Source organism: Calliphora vicina, chromosome 5 (assembly GCF_958450345.1).
Source record: "Calliphora vicina chromosome 5, idCalVici1.1, whole genome shotgun sequence".
Taxonomy (NCBI): domain Eukaryota; kingdom Metazoa; phylum Arthropoda; class Insecta; order Diptera; family Calliphoridae; genus Calliphora; species Calliphora vicina.
The window spans coordinates 79,141,377-79,161,259 of record NC_088784.1 but is presented as its reverse complement, the minus strand read 5'-3'; the positions used below and the strand labels follow the sequence as shown (position 1 = coordinate 79,161,259).

General features: G+C 28.1%; 1 protein-coding gene across 1 annotated transcript; it reads right to left on the bottom strand.

The window, feature by feature from the left end:
* Positions 1-1,483: 1,483 nt before the first annotated feature.
* Positions 1,484-12,357, bottom strand: LOC135962169 (nose resistant to fluoxetine protein 6-like). The gene is made up of 12 exons (XM_065513941.1): positions 12,186-12,357; positions 7,549-7,835; positions 7,306-7,486; positions 7,095-7,241; positions 6,597-6,969; positions 5,267-5,432; positions 2,849-2,928; positions 2,515-2,628; positions 2,105-2,448; positions 1,895-2,037; positions 1,723-1,831; positions 1,484-1,602 (listed from the first exon to the last, which is right to left on the bottom strand). The coding sequence occupies exons 1-12, from the start codon at positions 12,268-12,270 to the stop codon at positions 1,574-1,576; spliced, it is 2,058 nt and encodes a 685-aa protein (XP_065370013.1). The 5' UTR covers positions 12,271-12,357; the 3' UTR covers positions 1,484-1,573.
* Between the last annotated feature and the right edge of the window lie 7,526 nt (positions 12,358-19,883).

Below are 19,883 nucleotides of genomic sequence, written 5' to 3'. Positions count from 1 at the left end.
ATATATTTATAGAAGGAGCTATCGGAACACTCATCAACAGTAATCGAAAGTCCCTTTGTCTTTAGTTATTTGTTGAATTTTAGAAACAATACAATTTTTGTGAGTCATTATTACTTATTTAAATTTGAAATTATCAAAATTTTAAGCAATTTAATAAATTTAAAGATATTTAAACATTTATTCGTTTTATTCGATTATTCTACATAAAATTGTTCGAATTATTCGTTATTCGAAAATGGCCATTTTTAAATTGTTCGAATAATTATTCGTAAGAAATTCTTCGATTAATCTAACGATCATTATTCGAATGAATACCCTAGTAAACGAGCTCAATCTCTTAATTTTAGCTTAAAAATAAATTTATTCGAGTATTCGACAATAATTGATAAGAGGAAATACTCATAAAATTTTGCACAAATTAGTTCTAAGTACTCTGAAATCTCAGAAAAACAAAATTATCAGTTTAATACTTTAACTGTTTAATTGTATTGCATAATTATTTGGCATTGAACGATTCACAATTAATTAGTTTATGTTTCTGCACAAACATATAAGTGCATATTTTTACGTTTTAACCTTTTTAAAACGCTGGTTTATTTCCTTTAAAGAAACCGGATACTTTTGATTGTAACAACTCTTTATTTATTTGAAATGTACAACAACAACAGAATTGAATAGTCACTTAATGTTTTTTATACACGTTTATAAATTCTCAGAAATACATACACACTTTATAATGTATACGAATTCACTTGAAAAACACAGCACTCTTTAAGGCACTCAGTTGATGTTTATTCAAATAGCGTCTCTGATAAACTGACTCACGACTGCAACCTCTGCCACTATTTATAACACTGCCATCTGCACTCTAGATTGTTCTTTAACTGTCAAAATTCGAATATTCTAGATCTTACTAATACATACGCTATCTGTGGTGTACTTTCTACAATGTTCTTTAACAGAAATACATACACACTTTATAATGTATACGAATTCACTTGAAAAACACAGCACTCTTTAAGTCTGATAAACTGACTCACGACTGCAACCTCTGCCACTATTTATAACACTGCCATCTGCGCTCTAGATTGTTCTTTAACTGTCAAAATTCGAATATTCTAGATCTTACTAATACATACGCTATCTGTGGTGTACTTTATACAATGTTCTTTAACTGAATATTCGAATTCGAATATACGGTCGCGGCAAACAGCGTTGCCAACTTACGATCAAATCAACTGAAAGCTTTTATTTAATAATGCCCACAGATATGTTACAGTTTGCTATTACAGCACTGTTATTTGAAAGTATTATGCTACTTTTAAATCAGCCCTTAAAATCGTTATATTTGAATTCAAGTACAATTTCGTAACAATATTTTTAAATTTTTAGCATATTTTCCAAATTTGGCACCAAGATAATATAAGTTATAAATAAAATCAGTTATAGTTATAAAAAATAAATAAAATCATAAAATTTTTTTATTAATAACAATAAAATTATAGTAGTTATGTATATCTGCTTAAAATATAACCAAAAATTAATTATTTAAGAGTAAATTTAAAATTCTTTATTAGGACTTCTTGGTACTTTTGTCGTTGCCTGCAAAAAATAACATCAACTATAATTAAAGCCACAAAAAGTTTTAGAACTGATAAAATTTATAAATGATTGCTAGATACTTGTGTAGTAATTTCATAAAATTATTACTTTTAAACTCACTTTTTGATTGTAAGACCTGAACACTTTGCGCTATGGGGTACTCAACAAATAAAGCGATTATGAATGCCAGAACATTTGATGCACAATATAAAATAATAAATTGTGTAAACTGAAGGAGTAAAAAGGAGTAAGTTAAAATCACTTTTGAATGTGATTTGAATTCAGAACTTACGAAATAAAAGTTATTGACATAATAGGGCTGACGTTGGTAACCATTTATTAAATATACAATGGTCATGTGCCAAATATATACTTGAAATGATAATCTGGCCAAAACACGGAATATCGGAAGACAACAAAATTCATATGCGATCCCTGTAATTGTTTTAAATATTTATTATTATTCATTATTAAAATTTGTATAGTAAACATTAGGACTTACATCCACAATTACAGCTCATAAGCAATAAAGGAGCACCGCATACAAATATAATCCACAAATTACGATGTAGACCAGCATATAATGCTGACCAAACTGATGGTGCTCTAACATCTAGTATTGGGCCCAACCAAAATAAGAAAACCGCTATAATTGCAACTAGATGGACAGCCACTGTATATATGGGTTTTTCACGCATAAATGTGCGTACCTGTTCGGTTCGAGTGTATTTCAAATAAATTTCGGCACATATTATGCCGAACAAGTAACCGAATAGATTTGAATAGAAGGGTGTATAAACTTTAAAATATACATCGATATCTTGGAAAAATGAGTAGCGATAAGATCTGAAACATGTTAATTTATTTATTTATTATAATTTATTTATGTAATTATGTTTATGAACGACTTACTCTGGTTTTATTATAAAACAGGGTTGTAATTTTAGCAAGTAACTAATGGAAAAGGGTATAACAAATGACAAGAAAGCCAATGCTGAAAATATATGCTTTTTATATTTTGGATATCTGAAAATAATAAAGAGACATTTTATTTTTTAATTAAAATTTCAATAAGCCATCTGAATTTTTTAAATGCCTTTCAACTCAATTTACTTTTTTCATTAAAACTATTTTTTTTAAAAACTAGTTTTATTTTTAAGTATACTAAGGCGAAAAGTATATATATTCGATATAGTCTTTCAATTTTTTCCCCTAAATTCGTAAAATACAAAAACAATTTACTTACTTGGACACAATCATGATCACCAATAAATATAAAGCAAATAACTGCCAATCAGCTGCTATATACCAAGTATGATGACTTGCCTGGAAATCACAAAGAAACATGTTAATAATATATTATAAACAAATATGTATGTATTTTTATATATTCGTGCCAAATTCTCTCAAAAAATTAATTTTCAAACCTTTACTCTTTTGAATTCGATTATCGAATCGCTACCACGACTGAAAGAACAAAAACCCTTGAAACTTTTTTTCAAGATGATTTGAATAGAAGAAAATAATAAAATGTTACTATGTGAAAGTATTTACATCATATTACAACATTTTAAAGACAAAAATAATAGATTAAACTGATTTTATTTAATTTTTTAATGTTTTAGGCTGCAATTGCGGCGAAAACTAGGCTCCTAATTAGCTTGTAGTATGAAATGAATTTTATTCTGATTGTTTTTTTTCTATTGTCAAATTGTTTATAGAAACCGAATGTATATTTTCTATTCTATTTTTTTAGTTTTTGTATACATATATTTACAGAATCTATATTGTCTTATTATGAGAGAAAAGACTGTGACGTACGGTATGTCACGTACGATATTAAATTTTATTTATCATAAAATCATCCAAAGATTGTTTTTATTTAAAAATTATGAATTGTAAAGGAAAAATACATATTTCGTTAAGCGTAAGAAATTAAAAGAAAACATAACGCCTCCCACGATTCGCATATTTCTACATGTACCTCAAAATGAGATCCGTTTTATGTCACGTACGATACATAAGGGTGTTCGCTTAATATTTTGGACAACAATATTTCGAAAGAATTTTTTATTATTTTAAAATATAGTACCCTCTGAATGGAACATAAAGACCAACTTATTTTTCAGATACTCTTATTTTTGCAAAATCTATTCCACTCTATAGGCGTACAAATGTCACGTACGATGATATGGAATTGCCCATATGTACACGTTTTCCATGCCATACAAAAATTTATAATTTTACCAGAATTTAGAAATACGCTTTAGTTTGGTTTTTATATAGGTTCAAAATCTTTGGTATATTATTTAGTTGTTTAACTAACAAGAAATATTCAAGTAAATTCGGTCCAAAAATACGACCTATATTTTAAAAAAAATCGGACCCAGGTATAGTATAATTTTAAAATTTAAATTTATAACACGCAATTTATAAGAGATAAATAGAAAATAGATAAATAGTATTTCTTCAAGACCTAGCCGAGCTCTTTCCCAAAATCTTTGAAATTAGATGGGAAACAAAAAATGGTACGTATTTAAAAATTTTACATGTCGAAGGCAGCCTATTTTGAACTCCTTTAGTGCCGCCCCTGGAACATTTGTAGGGTCCAATTTAATAACTAAAACTCTAGTACTCCTTGCCTACGCTCACTTCAAATGTTACCCCTATCGAACCAGCCGTTTAGAAATGCCAGATTTATTTCCAAAAAAAATTTAATTTTGCCCCACTGTGGAACGGTGCTTTGCGTTTGTAGAATTTTTTGATTGGGAGATCTTCTCAAGGACTATTTATATTTTAAATTTCAGCTCATATAGATCATATGCAACCCAAGGTGGTTTGTGATTTTGCTAATTCAGCGTAAAGCGCTTTACCTACAACTTTGGTATCTTTGGTGACCTCCACTGAAATTTTCCGGCCAAAATTTTCGTAAAATATTTTAATACTTAAATGACCGTAAAGAGAGGAGCTAGAGGGTTAAGATCTTCCACAAAATTGATCCCCATAAAATTCCACAATACATAACTCTGACAATAAGAATTCTTTCAGACATTAAATTACAAAATTCATTTTCATTTAGTACAATGCTCCCTTCGATCAAAAAATTAACACTTTGAAACACAGTAAAAAAAATTCAGACCAGCTGGACTATATGTTTATTCTACAAAAATGATCTACTCAACATGGAATTACAGAATTATAGCGTAACTTTCTGTTCCAAAAATGCTGTTGGACAGTGAAATTAATTAAAAGTTTTTTGATTATTCTCCGAAATATTAGGAAATTTTTACTAAATGTTTACATTCTCGAGATCCCCAAATGGTCCCTCTCTATATTTTTGATGTGTTGTTAATCATACATTGAGGAAAATCCTTAGAAAATAAAGGATACCTTTTTTGAGGAATTCTTTGATCAAGGACAATTGTTTGGTTCAAAAGAAACGGATTTTTATGAAAATATAGTGAAACTAAGATATACATATAAGCATTACTATGAGACCAATATTATAATAATTTACCCAATTATTGTATAATATTTGAACTTCTAACCTAGATATTTAAACTCAAAATTTGTATGACCATAAATAACAGTATCAAGTTTTAAAAAATTTAGAACGGGTTAAGTCCGATTTTTAATTCCTACTATTTTTACAAAAAACACTTACACTTTCTTTGTGTGAAAAATTATTAATCATTAACAAGTTCCTCCAACCTCTTTCACGGCTGAAAACGCGAACTGGCTCGGTTATATGACGCCAAAAAGGTCCATTTTGCAGATGGGTGAGTATGGTGGCATTGACTAATACGAGTAAGCCCACTGAAGGTAAAAATCTATTTATACATAATTGAAGAAAACAATAATGTAAATAAAATTAAGATATAAAATGTTTAGACACATTTGAGGTATTCACACGGTCTACTATTTGGTCATATTGTCATAATATATTATGGTAGTTTAATCAAATTTTTATTGTGTTTCAAACAAAAAAGGTCTAAACTAAAATCTTAAAATAATACTTTTTATACCCTTCACCTTCGTGAGAACGATATATACATATAAGTTTGTCATTCTGTTTGTAATTTCCACAATATCATTTTCCGACCCTATAATGTAAATATATTCTGGATCCTTATAGATAGCGGAGTCGATTAAGCCATGTCCGTCTGTCTGTTGAAATCAATTTTCTGAAGACCCCAGTTATCATCGGGATCCAATTCTTCAATAATTCTGTCAGACATGCTTTCAAGAAGTTTCCTATTTAAAATCAGCAAAATCGGTCCACAAATGGCTGAAATATGAGGAAAAAACCAGGACAACCTCGATTTTTGACCTATATCTGGATTACTAAGTCAATAATATAGACAATATGGATATCTAATGATAGATATTTGAAAGACCTTTGCAACAATGGGTTAAAATCGGAAAAAATATTTTTAACCCGAATTTTTTTAAAAAAATTAAAAAACTAAATTTTTTTTTTTAAATTTTAAATAAGAATTCGAAAAAAAATTTGCGACCCATTTTTGACCTACATATATCTGGATTACTAGTCATTAATATAGTTCGACCTACAATGTCAAAATCGGAAAAAATATTTTTTCACCAAAAAAAGAAATTTAAAAACCAAACTTTTTTTTTAAATTTAAAAAAAAAATTTAAAATAAGAATTCAAAAAAAAAATTGTTCCCAAAAAAAAAATTCGAAAAAAAAATTTTCCAAAAAATTAAAAAAAAAATTATTTTGTTTACCTAAAAATATTTAAAATTTGTATTTTGAAGTATAATTTGGTGAAGAGTATATACGATTCGGCACAGCCCAATATAGCTCTCTTACTTGTTTTTGTTTAAAACACGTTAACAACTATTATAATATATTAGGACATTATGACAATATGACTAATAGCAGACCGTGTGAATTCCCCAATTGTAATGATATTTTGAAAATAGTTCTTCTATTTCAATTTAAAGAACATCCATAAATATCATTTAAATTACCTTATAAAACGAAATATCATAAATTGTACATAGGTGAAAATAAACTTTTTCCAGCTAGTCTGTGGAGTGACATATCGTCCCTGCTGAAATTTAATAAACAGCAATAGACCGCTCATAACAAAATAGGTTTCTATGATCATGGTCGTATTTAAAAGCCACAGCTTATTAACATCTTTGGCACTTTTCTCGAAATGCTGTGGATTCGCTATGTGCTGGTATTCACAGAAAAATGTATGGCCATAAAGGGCAAACATCATGCAAACGGAACGATAACCATCCAGGAATTGAAAATCTTTGCCGATATCACTGAAGTAAGGTTGAATTAGGCGATAATAATTGCGACACACTGAGAATGACGTCAATAATCTAGACACTGTTTAAATGTAATTAATATTTTTTTTTAATTTACTGTTAACAACTATAATCATCAATATCATATAAATTATAAAACAATTATGTTATTGTATAATAAAAACTATCAATTGCTTATTTAATTACCAGTTTGTTGTGGATTAATTTTGTAGAAATCATTGGTTTGATTTTCTTCCGGCTGTTGTAGTTTTAAACAGAAATCATACAGACTGGAGAGAATATTAAGTATGATAATTACACCAATGATTTTATACAATAAACTTTCCAAGGGATCTGAAATGTAAACATGTTTATTAATATTGATTTTAAATTAAATACTCTCATTAATTTTTGTCACCTTTAGTTTCTTCTTTAATAATTTCCTTAGGTCTTTCACAGTATTCGATAAAGGTTCTTAAATTTAAATCATATTTCTGTTGAAATTCATAATTTAAACAATTGTGTATTAATGCATGATATTCCTTACGGAATTCTTTATCCAAGGGTCTTTTATGAACTTTAGCAAAATAATCCGTTATCTGTTTTATAATTTAAAATTTATTAATTTTTACTTTTTATACGGAGACTTGTTTGTACTTGCCTCATTTTTAATTAAATCATCATCGGTTAATTTATTAATTTCCATTGTTTTGGCAAAGCCTTTACATCTTTCCATACAAACGCCAAAAAATAAATGATCATGTCTATACCGAAATGGATACTCCTCATAATGTTCGATCATCTGATGCCACATTTCGGATGAATTATTTGGTTTGATTTCAGCATACACCATACAATAAGTGGGTGGGATATTTTGGTATTTTTGTGCCAAACAGGAATCATAGTCATCGAATTTGTATAAAGGTGGGAAATCGTAAAAGGAATGCGCTAATGGGGAAGATTATTAAATGTATATAAAACTATTAAGTTATTTAAATATAAAAATATTGGAAACAAACTATCAGCCCAATCATGAATAAAAAATTCCGCGTGAGTTTTTTCCCTTTTCTCATTTTTCCTATTTAAATTCAATGGGAAAAAACTCCCGGGGAACAAACTCCCGCGGAATTTTTTATTCATGATTGGGCTGTATATGAAACGCTAGTAGTTTAAAGGGTAAAACTGGTAAAAATATAATATTGGTACTATAGATAATTATACATAGAGACGATACACTCCGATTTTTCAAACAAAAATACAACAAATCATATGTATATACAAAAACAAAATACATACATTGAAGCTGAATTCACCCATGAGTTTCTGAAACATTTTTTTTTTATATGTAGTTTGACGTTCTATTTTTGAGAGAGACTTCAAACTACAAATAAAAAAAAAATTGTTCCGAACAAAAAATGTTTCAGAAACTCATGGGTGAATTCAGCTTGACAATAATGCATTTTGTTGTTTCAAGAGTTAGGTTTTTGACAACAGACTTTGGTTTTTGACAATTACGTCTCGTCTCTACGGGTAACGTAGTTCATTTTCTAAAATATCAAAGATAGGATTAAATTTTAAATCGATTGTTCTCTTCTTAACAACATCTTGAATGTATTTTGGTACTGTTTTGAAATTCGAACTAATAAGGGAACAAAATTTAATTGATTTTTGGTAATTTTTCTAAACAAATATTTCTTTAATTCACAATTTAAATTTTAAAATGATTACAGACAATTGAAATCGAATTTGTCTCTTCTTTAAAATATCTGTGTAAAATTGAGTACGTTGGAACTTTTCTCAATATTTTGGTTAAGAAAAAAATTTTTTGGATGATTCGAGTCGATTTCGAGCTTTTGATGAAATTTATAATTTTGGTGTTTACAAATAAAGAATTTTTTCGATATCGAGGAACACGCAGTAAATTGCAATATTTCTTGGTACTTTTTGGACTAAAGAATTTAAAATGTCATCAAAATGGTAAGTCATATTAAAATACACGATACGCAATACAATAACCCAATAGATATTTTAGTTTTTATACCCTTCACCATGAGTGTCAAGGGTATATATAAGTTTTTCATTCCGTTTGTAATCTCTGCATTTTTCATTCTGGATCGTTATACATAGCAAAGTCGATATAGACATCAGTATGTTGAAATCAACTTTCCGTTGCCCCCAAAATAACTTACATACATGTTTCATACATCAATATATCGGGAATTCTTGCGGCTCGGTTGCTATTTAAAACTGACAAAATCGGCCCACAAATGGCTGAGATATAAGGAAACCGGTACAACATCGATTTTTGGACTATTTTTGATCTATATCTGGATTACTAAGTCATTAATATAGACAATATGGATATCTAATGATAGATATTTCATTTCAACGATGTATATAAGGCTATAGTAAGTTGGACCTACAATGGGCCAAAATCCGGATAAATATTTTTTAACCCGAATTTTTTTTCATAAAATTTTTTTTATGTCATAAATTGTTTTTACAAAAAAAAAAAATTTTTTTTTAAATTAAAAAAAAAAGTTTTTTTTAAAAAATTTAATAAACAAAAAATATTTATTTTAACTTGGTGAAGGGTATATAAGATGCGGAAACGAACAGAAATTCTATTGTAACCCTTTTTCGATTTTTGATCTTAAGCATACATGAATCACGTCTTTCAAATCGGTAACAAAAATTATTTGTTAAGACATATCTCAGCCATATTTAATAGCGACCTAAGTTGGACCATAGCGGATATATTGATGTATCAATCATGTCTGTTAGTTATTTTTTGGCTTTGGGAAATCGATTTCAACATACAGACGGAAATACTGTCAGACGGACATGGCTATATCGATTTTGCTATCTATAACAATTCAGAATATATACTAGGGTGGCCCTTAATAAACGAAAGTTGGATTTTGGCCATTCTCACCCCCCAGTTTGGTGAACATTAGTGAAAAATCATCCTGAAAAAATTGTAGGTAAATCGGTTAAATGTTAAAGTTAATAAAAATTCGCCAGGCCATTAACGTGTCTCAGGCCACTAGAACAAGAAATGTAGGAACAAAATTAACATATTTTGAGAAATATTAAAATAAAAGCACATTTTTACTTAAAATATTTCCATATTTACTTGTATATGAGTTTTTGTCTTCGTAGGATACCGTTAAACTATTCGCAGCTATGACCAAAAAAATAAAAAAATTTTTAACAGCAGTTTCAAAACTCCATTTTCAAATTTTTACAAATTTTGTTAAACAAATTTCAGAATTTTTTGATCATCTCATTGGGATTTATTGAGAATATAATAGGGAATAAAAATATGAAAATATCTCTTATAGTTTTTCCGTACCTGCGATTTAAATTTTGAAATTTTCGAGAAAAACTAATTTTTTTGAACATATTTTGGCGAATGAGCCGAAAAAACGTACAAATTTGTCGAAGGGGGCAAGGTTTGTGGAACTTCTGAGGAGTAAATAAAGGCTTTATATATAAGTATTTGATACTGTTGAAAACATTATGACTTAAGGATTGATATTTTATTAAAATTAAATAATTTTATAGAATTTTCGGACTTCATTTACCTTAAAAACTAAAAAAATATAATATTGTGATTTTCCACGAATAAAAATATAAAATTTGACTTAATGTAAAATTTTAAAAGTTAAAGATATCATAACAAAATTTGGAACCAATATAGACTCAAATGTTCTTAAATCACTGGCATTAGAATTTTTGACATTTTTTATTTTCAAATACCGAAATTCCTAAAACGGAGAAAATGTGTTCCAAAAACTGAGTTTTTTCAGAAAAGTTACTACTGTGACGTTATTTACCGTGTGATAGTAAAAACACTAAGTAAGTATTTAAAAAACATTTGGGGTTATACAAATATAGAGCTTTTCGTGGATCCGTGCTTTGCCTTTTTAGAATTTTTTACTTAAACCGAAATTGTGTTTTAAAAAATGGCCAAGTTTGGATAGGTCTGAGGGGTGATATGTCTGCTTAAGTGATCCAAATTTTACTTTACACGCTTTTGCATTAAGTTATATTTCTGCATCATATAAAAATTCTGTATAGTCCCGAAGAAAATTTTTTTCTACAAAAGAAAAAATATATGGGCTTTTTGGGAAAAAACGTAAAAAATACGTCCCTTTTTACAAGTTCCAACTTTGGATGTTGTACGCATATAACTGCTAGCAAGATTGATTTATTTTATTTAGAATTTTATCGCCAATATAGCGAAATAAATTTCGATCCTCCATAGGCCCGCCATATCTAAAAAACCATGAAAAGATCGAAAAAAATTTTAAAAAAATCAAAAAACCTGAATATCTCTTCAACTAATAGAGATAACCTATACTTGTTAGCATAATTTTTGTAGACCTTCTCAATGACTATTTATATTTAAAATTTCAGCTCATTTTTTTTTTAAATTTGAGACCGAAGGTGACCAAATTTGAGGGGCTACGCACTGGCCAACATTATCGCTAGGAAGCTGAACAAACGTAAATCATCTCAGAATCACCTCAGCTCAAACCATGTGAAATTTCGTAACAATATCTCCAATAGTTCCCAATATAACGAATTATTTCCAAAAAAAGTCTCTAAACCACAGCATTACAAAAGGTACTTTTTTGAAAAATTTAAAATTTTGGGAAATTGATTTTTTATAGAAGATTTAAACCCAAATATTATAAAAATACCAAAAAATCAATTTGTCAAAAAATTCGAAAAAGTACTTTTTGTTCTGCGGCTCCTCATATATAAGTATGGGGTCACAAATGAAAAATGTTGAAATTACCGTATCATGTTTTAACTGTTTTTTGTTTTATTCCCGAGGTCCTTCACTCTAGGCCTTATAGTTACTTAAACAAACAGACGGATGGTCATAGCTAGAGCGCCTTAGAATTTTATAAGGGCCCAGAATATAGATACTTTTGTGGGTCTAGCACCATTATTTCGATGCATGTATTATCACTGGTATCGAACAGACATTCGATACAAATAATTTATAACTTATTGAAATTTGACCAACTTTTTCACTTCTTTATCACATATTTGATACAAATTATTTATATGTTATTAACATTTGACCAACTAATCACCTTTCTCACATATTTTATATTAAAGCTTTTAATTTATTTTTAGCCTTTTCCGGAAATAATATTTTTAAAATTTATAAACAAACATTTACATGATATATCCGGTTTAATATGAATTTACTTATTTATAAATTATATTCAAGCCATGAATTAAAATCCCATTAATGTATTAAAAAAACAACATACTAACATTTTTGTTGGCCATAAACACTTGCTGACATAAAAATTAATATCAGGGTCAAATTTATTAAAGGAACACTAACCGAACACTTCATCTTTAATAAAAAGTACCCAAACGATGACAGTCAATAATAGATTTCTTTTAACAATATCCTTAAGGTTCTTCCGGAGAAACCGTTGTGTACGAGTTTTAAATCGATACTGAATCTAAATATCTCAACTATATTTAACTAAACTTTATAGTGCATTTTAGTTAGTGCTTTTAAAATAAGAAAAAAAAAAACAGCAATAATGTAAATACTTACACATTTAATTGTTTTAAAGAATATAAGTAGAATAAATACTTGATTACAGTTAAATAGTTTTGATAGTTTGTGATTTCACTACAGGGATAACTAACTATGTAGCAATTGTTAATTGATCTTTTTTTTCAGTATAAATTGAAAAACATGATTTTAAATAATTAGATTAATATTTTATTAACATTTTTAATAAGTAATTGTTCTTTTCCGCTGTTAAAAGAGCTACGTTGTATGAAATTTAAATAGAGGGACTTCGTCTTTAGATCAACTTTAATAGTAGTTCAATTCTTTTTTCAAAGAACTAATTGCGACTCTAGCTAATCTCTCAGACAATATTCTCCTTAAGGGTCTGAGTAGTTTCTCAAATATTTGCATAACATCGCAGCAACGATGGCATCTCAACATCGACTGATAATTCGACCTAATGAGGAAATTGCCATTCATAATGGAAACCTTCGTTGATTCTAATAAACTTTTCAATGCAGAGTCTTGCACATCAACCGGCTCTCAGAACCATTCCACTATCCTTTCTGATTGTTATAGACAATGTTCTTGAAAATACTTAACCAGTCATCTCGAGGATTTAGACATCTGTTTTCTGTTCACTAAACATTCGGATATGCGATGTAAATAAGAACCGCAAATAAAAACCCTATTGTTATCTATCGGTCAGGAACAGATTGAGTTTGTTGACAAATTGTGCTACCTGGGAAGCATGGTTTCATCAGCAGATAGTAGGGCACACACTTGGGAAGGATCCAGATGAAATAACTCGCCAAGCCCTTGATTGGAATCCACAAGGCAATAGAAAACATTTGTAGTTTTTAGTATTCAGGATGGTTTAATATTTAATAACTATAAATGTGCTAAGTCCATTTTATTTTGTATAAATTTAAAAATTATTATCTCAGTCAAATTGAATTGAGTATTTTTGAGAGCCTCAAAAGTGAGTAAACACCACAAATTATTTGATTTTTTAAAGTAATAAAAATCCTAAAATCTATCCAACGATTACAATTAAATTTTTTTTGATTTGTTGGAGATTGGGCTAAATAATAGATTCGGTTCTGAAAAAATAAGATTTAAATTGGACTATAATGATTTTCATGTTCTTAAAAAAATCAAACAATTCACTGGTGTTGACTCACTTTTGAGGCTTGTGTCTTGAGTTACAAAACATTTATTTTGATTGATATCCCACTCGCATTCCACTCAACGACAAAAAAGCTCTTAAAGGAAAACAACTAAGCTTTCTTTTGAGCAAAAAATAAAAAATGGTTAATTTTGAAAAACAAAGTTTTTGATTTTGCAAAAAAAGTCTAAAATTATATGTCTTGAGTTATAAAACATTTATCTTCATAGATATCCAACTCGCAACCGACTAAGCGACCAAAAAGCTCTTCAAGGAGAAGAAAAAGTCAAAAAGTTTTTGATTTTTTTTAAAAAAATCAACTTTCCGTAGCCCCCAAAAAAATCGAGAAAATAGGCCCACAAATGGCTGAGATATAAGAAAAACCGGGACAAACTCTATTTTTATACCCTTCACCTTCGTGAGAAGGGTATATATAAGTTTGTCATTCCGTTTGTAATTTCTAGTTTCCATTTGCGACCCCACAAAGTATATATATTCTGAATCATTATAGATAGCGAAGTCGATATAGCCATGTCCGTCTGTGTGTTGAAATCAAGTTTCCGTAGCCCCTAAATAACTTACATATATGATTCATACATCAATATGTCGGCAATTCTTCCAGCTCGGTTGCTATTTAAAATCGACAAAATCGGCCCACTAGTGGCTGAGATATAAGGAAAAACCCGGAAACACCCCGATTTTTAGCCTATTATTGATCTATATCTGGATTACTAAGTCATTAATATAGACAATATGGATATCTAATGATATATATTTTAAAGTCCATTGCCACGATGTATATAAAGCAATAGTAAGTTGAACCTACAATGGGTCAAAATCGAGAAAAATATTTTTTAATCAGAATTTTTTTTGCCAAAACAAAATTTAAAAAAAAAAAAAATTGAAAAAACTTTTTTTAAAAAAAATTTAAATTTTGTTTACCTAAGTAAAATAAGTAAATTTGGTGAAGGGTATCTAAGATTCGGCACAGCGGAATATAGCTCTCTTACTTGTTTTATCTATATCTGGATTACTAAGTCATTAATATAGACAATATGGATATCTAATGATAGATATTTCAAAGTCCATTGCAACGATGTATATTAGAGTATCCAAAACCGAAAACATTGCAACGATGTATATTAGAGTATCCAAAACCGGTCAACCGGTGTTTTCATCTTTGTAAACTCCACCAGTTTCAGTTTTTTTAACTTTTCGGTTTTTTAACAAACCGGATTTTGTAAGACGGTTAACCGGTTTTAAGGAAATATATTTGCTAAAGCTCATTCACCTTCGTGAGAAGGGTATATATAAGTTTGTCATTCCGTTTGACCCTATAAAATATATATATTCTGGATCCTTATAGATAGCGGAGACGATTAAGCCATGTCCATGCGTCTGTCTGTTGAAATCAATTTTCTGAAGACCCCTGATATCTTTGGGATACAAATCTTTCAATAATTCTGTCAGACATGCTTTCGAGAAGTTTCCAATTTAAAATCAGCAAAATCGGTCCACAAATGGCAGATATATAAGGAAAAAACCAGGACTACTAGATATTTTAAAGACCTTTGCAACGACGTATATTAGACCATAGTAAGAGGATCTACAATGGGTCAAAATCAAAAAAAAAATTTTTAACCAGAATTTTTTTTTCACCAAAAAAAAGAAATTGAAAAACCAAAAAATTTTTATTTAAAATCTAAAAAAAAAATTTTGAAATTTAAAAAAAAAAATTTTAAATTTAAAATTTTTTTTCCAAAAAATAAAAAAACTACTTTGGAAAAAAAAATAAATTTTGTTTACCTAAAAATATTTAAAATTTTTATTTTGAAGTATAATTTGGTGAAGGGTATATAAGATTCGGCAAAGCCGGATATAGCTCTCTTACTTGTTTTTTTATAAAATTAAAAAAAAAAATTTAGGATAAAATTAAAAAAAAATTGTGAAAAAAAATTAATTTTGTTTACCTAAAAATATTTAAAATTTGTATTTGAAAGTATAATTTGTTGACTGGTATATAAGATTCGGCACAATTTCGAACAAAAACCGGTTTATAAACACTAAATAATATAATACTATATAATATATATTCAGTTTAGTTGATTTTATTTTCAAAAATTGCGAATAAAAATTTTAATTTTTGATCATGATTCAATTCATTATCGTAGCATATACACGTTTTTGTCTTGAAATTAATAAAAATTATTATATCTTATTATGTTTTCTAATTAACAAATAAAGCCATAAATTAATTATAATATATTAAAACAATAATATAATTTTTATAAGTGACAATTTCTAAGTGTTAATTGACTGTTAAAATGTGTAAATAAGTAGTTACAATAATTCAAAATACATTGATATCAGATTATGTGGAATTTCCAAGGGAAATTAAATATATGATGCTGTGTGTACTTCCCCTTCTGTAATGTGTTTTGCACACCTTTATTATTTTATTCAATTTTAAAGTGGCTCTTAGACGATTAAACATATTTGACGATATGCTTAATATGGGAGCAGTTTTATCTTATAATAACAGACAGTCGTACGACCGTTTGATGAAAATCAAAATCCATATCGATCATTTCATGAAATTTGCATTAAAAATATTTGATTTTCATACACTCCACATGTGTTGAATGATGTTTGAAGTGTAAAGTTTAGAAATATTCAACAGAGCTCCATAAAAAGTATATATGATCTAAAAGAAAGGATCTGAGTTTTTCAGATACATTTACAAAGGGAAGAAATTTAGTTTATAAGGACTGGATTAATTGAGATTATATGGAGAAAATAAAAAATGTTGTAGAATTTCACTATAAATATTTTTAAACTTTTCTCTAATGAATCATTATTAAAAATTTGAGGAAATCATATGAGAATTAGTATGTTTCGAACACTTTTCATTGTAAATATATCTGAGGCCATACACTTTTATATTGAAATACTTACGGCTGGCATTGATTGAAACAAATATGATGCAGCGTATACTTCCCGTCTTCCATTGTTTACAATTTTTTTTGGCACAGCTTTGTTATTTTTTGTCAATTTTAATGATTATCATTATCAATCCATTTATGGTTTAGGAAACGATATTCAGTGATCCAGTTTGTTTCTTTATGCAGTCAATGCCGGCTCAATAAAGGTCATTGAAGTTTTTGTGATGGTTAAAATAAAACCAGATTATTTAACAATAACGAAAAGGAGTTGTAGGTATTGTTTTGGTATTTTTTCCTTTTTTCGGTCAAAAGTTGAAAATTATATAGTAATTATGACAAGTATTCATTGCTTTTTATCTTGTTTACTTAATTAAGTGAATTTGTATTAAGTAATTTTGTTTTTGTTATTACCAGGGAAACCAAAATATGCAAATGCATGTTTTTTCTGGCGAGTCTAATGGGCACATGGATAAGATATTTACACGTTTCAGAACTATTTAAGAATTTTGGCATCGATTTGTTAGTGCATATTTTTGCATATTTTACCCTTAAATGCATATTTTTGCATATATTTGTTTTAAGAGCATATTTATGTCATATTTTTGCGTTTTTAGAGCATATTTTGACTTTATCAAAAACAAATTTTGTCTTACTTATTTTTCGCTGTTGTGTTACAGGTTTTTACTTTCATTGTTTAAAATTCAAAATTGAAAAATATATTTTTGTGATATAAAATAAGCACTATTTTAATAATAGCACCATCTAAATATCAAATTTGAGTTCTAATTCAAATTTAACCGTTCTTTAATATTAAGAGAATGTACAATAGTTTTCATGGTTTTCATCGTTCGTGTGAACGTATATGGGACTCCTACAAAGACGTAAACAAGGTTATTGCAAATGTGAAAAAGGTATTTTTAAAAGACCCAAATAGGATTGATACATTAAAAGAAATGTATTCTGCTCTAGAATTGCCACCAGAGCCTGTTGTAACTCGGGAACATGGCTTTCAGCTGTTAATTATTACGCCAACAATTTGAAAAAAATTGTGAAGTTATCAATGCTTTAAATGCTGAGGAGTCTCATTTTATTAACATTGCTAAAGATGCTTTAAATACACCTACAATAAAAAATTACTTAATTTTTATAACGCAAAATTTTGGATTTATTGAAACATTTATTAAAAAACTTCAAATAGCTGGGCTTACAATGACCGAACAGTATAATTTAGTGGAACAAACTTTTAAAAATATTGATAAAATACCAAATTGTAGTGTTAAAACTAATATTAAAATAAAATTTGAACAAATAATAGGAAAAAATGAAGGATTCAAAATTATAGAAAGCATTTGTAAACAGTTTAAAGGACTTTCCTCAAATCAGATTTCAAAATTAAGAGTTAAAGAAATATTATCTTTTAAATTTGCTCCTATAACATCAGTTGATGTCGAAAGGACATTTTATATGTATAAAAATGTTTTCAGATCCAATAGACAATGATTTTTATTTGAAAATTTAAGTCAACATTTTGTAATTTATTGCAATAGTAACCTTAATTGAAGAAGTGTTTTCATATTTATATAAAATATCATTAAAAAATACCTCTCGAGGCCTTTTCATAACTTAAGTTCCTATTGTTTTTGTGTTGTATTTATTTCTTGTTATTAGAGTTGTGTAGCTCATGAATGACCTAGTTCAATTGAGCTATTCACTCAACTGAGCGAAGTGAATCATTCATCATACTGAGCGTTTTCAGCTCAGCACTGAGCGTTTTCAACTGACCGCTGAGCGCAAAGTAAATTAATAAAGTAGACTCAGTAGAACAGCTGACTATTTTTTTTATTCAGTCTGAACTGTCAATTCACTTGTGGTTGTTGTGGTGTTTGTCCAAAAGCAAAAACAAAAACAGGCAACTTTGACAGCTCAGACCTTAAACCAAAAACAAAATTGCTTGTGGTTTTTGTAAATGTTGTATTTGTTGTAGTACTGTCGCTACTTTATTAATTTACTTTGGCTGAGCGTTTTCAACTGAGCGCTGAGCGGTTTCAGTTCAGTGCTCATGACAGAGCTGCACAAGCACATTCATTTGTCGTCTTCAATGTTTCAGATGTTTCACATGTTTCACTTTACTCGTCAATGCTCTTACATTCTTTCGCTCACTGATATTGAAAAGTGAGTATTGTGTCCAACAGAAATAAAACGATCATTCGAATGTAGGTTTGTTATGTATGTATATGATCGTATGCTGCCGCGTATATATTTTTGTTTCAAGAATTATTAGAGTTATTCAAATTGTTTTTGTTTTCATGAAGGAATTTTTATATGTGTGCTATTGAATGAATGTGAATTTATTTATGGTATGGTGATGTAGAATGAAATAAAGAAAGAGTATTGCTACAGTTTGTAAGTAAATTTCATAAAAAATAGTAATGAAAAAGGGAAATACATAATTGTTATTGTTAAAATAATAATTGTAATTGAAAGTATGTAATTAGTAAGAAAATACTATTTCAAAAATATATTAGTGGGATTATATCTAACAAAACACATAATTAAAAAAATACAAAGTACTGATATTCTTAATTAAATTAGCAATATTATTTCAATCACTTTTTTTAGAAAATATATATTTTATGTACTTTTTTACTATACTGCTACATCAACAGAACATTTGTCTGCTGCCATGAGCGACCTATCGTGGGTTTTTCGCTGTTTTTTGGAATGACAGTTTCGAATTTCGGAATTTAAGGAATAAGATTTATAAAATCTTATTCCTTAAATTCAGAAATTATATTTATATATTGTTATATCATAAAATAATTAAGTTAATGTTGAAAATATACAAATTGTATCACAAAACTATTTTTCTTTCGTATTTTTAGTAGAAATTTTGTTGATCATATATATATAAGTTGTAAAAGTCAGGTAAAAAATATATATTTTGCCAATTGACCCAAAAAATTGCAACAATATTCATTTTGGTTTAGTTATTGTCACATTTTTATTTTGGATCACAATTATCAGATCATCAAAATATTTTTCCTTTTTCAAATTCCAGTTAATATCTTGAGTTTTTGGTAATTTTATTATTTTGTGGTAAAAGAATACCTTATAGTTAGTGAATGTTCTGCTTAACAAATATTGTCTAAACATTTGGTTAGCATCGGAAATTAGAAATAATAAAAAATTAACTCTTTTTCCGCAAAAATATTAGTTTAAATAAAATACAATTTTATTTTTTAAAATTTCAATCAATTATTTCACGCATAAATCTCTAATTGTCAAAAGACTGTGTGTTTTTACAACTAACAACAGAAATAATTGATTTAATT

What these genes read in the sequence shown, in the direction of transcription:
- LOC135962169 (XM_065513941.1), bottom strand. Translation starts at nt 12,270, where the DNA reads ATGAAGTGTTCGGTTAGTGTTCCTTTAATAAATTTGACCCTGATATTA. An exon ending in GTGATCATGATTGTGTCCAA is followed by an intron (nt 2,629 to 2,848) that starts GTAAGTAAATTG and finishes TATTATTTTCAG; the next exon opens with ATATCCAAAATATAAAAAGC. An exon ending in TATGAGCTGTAATTGTGGAT is followed by an intron (nt 2,038 to 2,104) that starts GTAAGTCCTAAT and finishes AAACAATTACAG; the next exon opens with GGATCGCATATGAATTTTGT.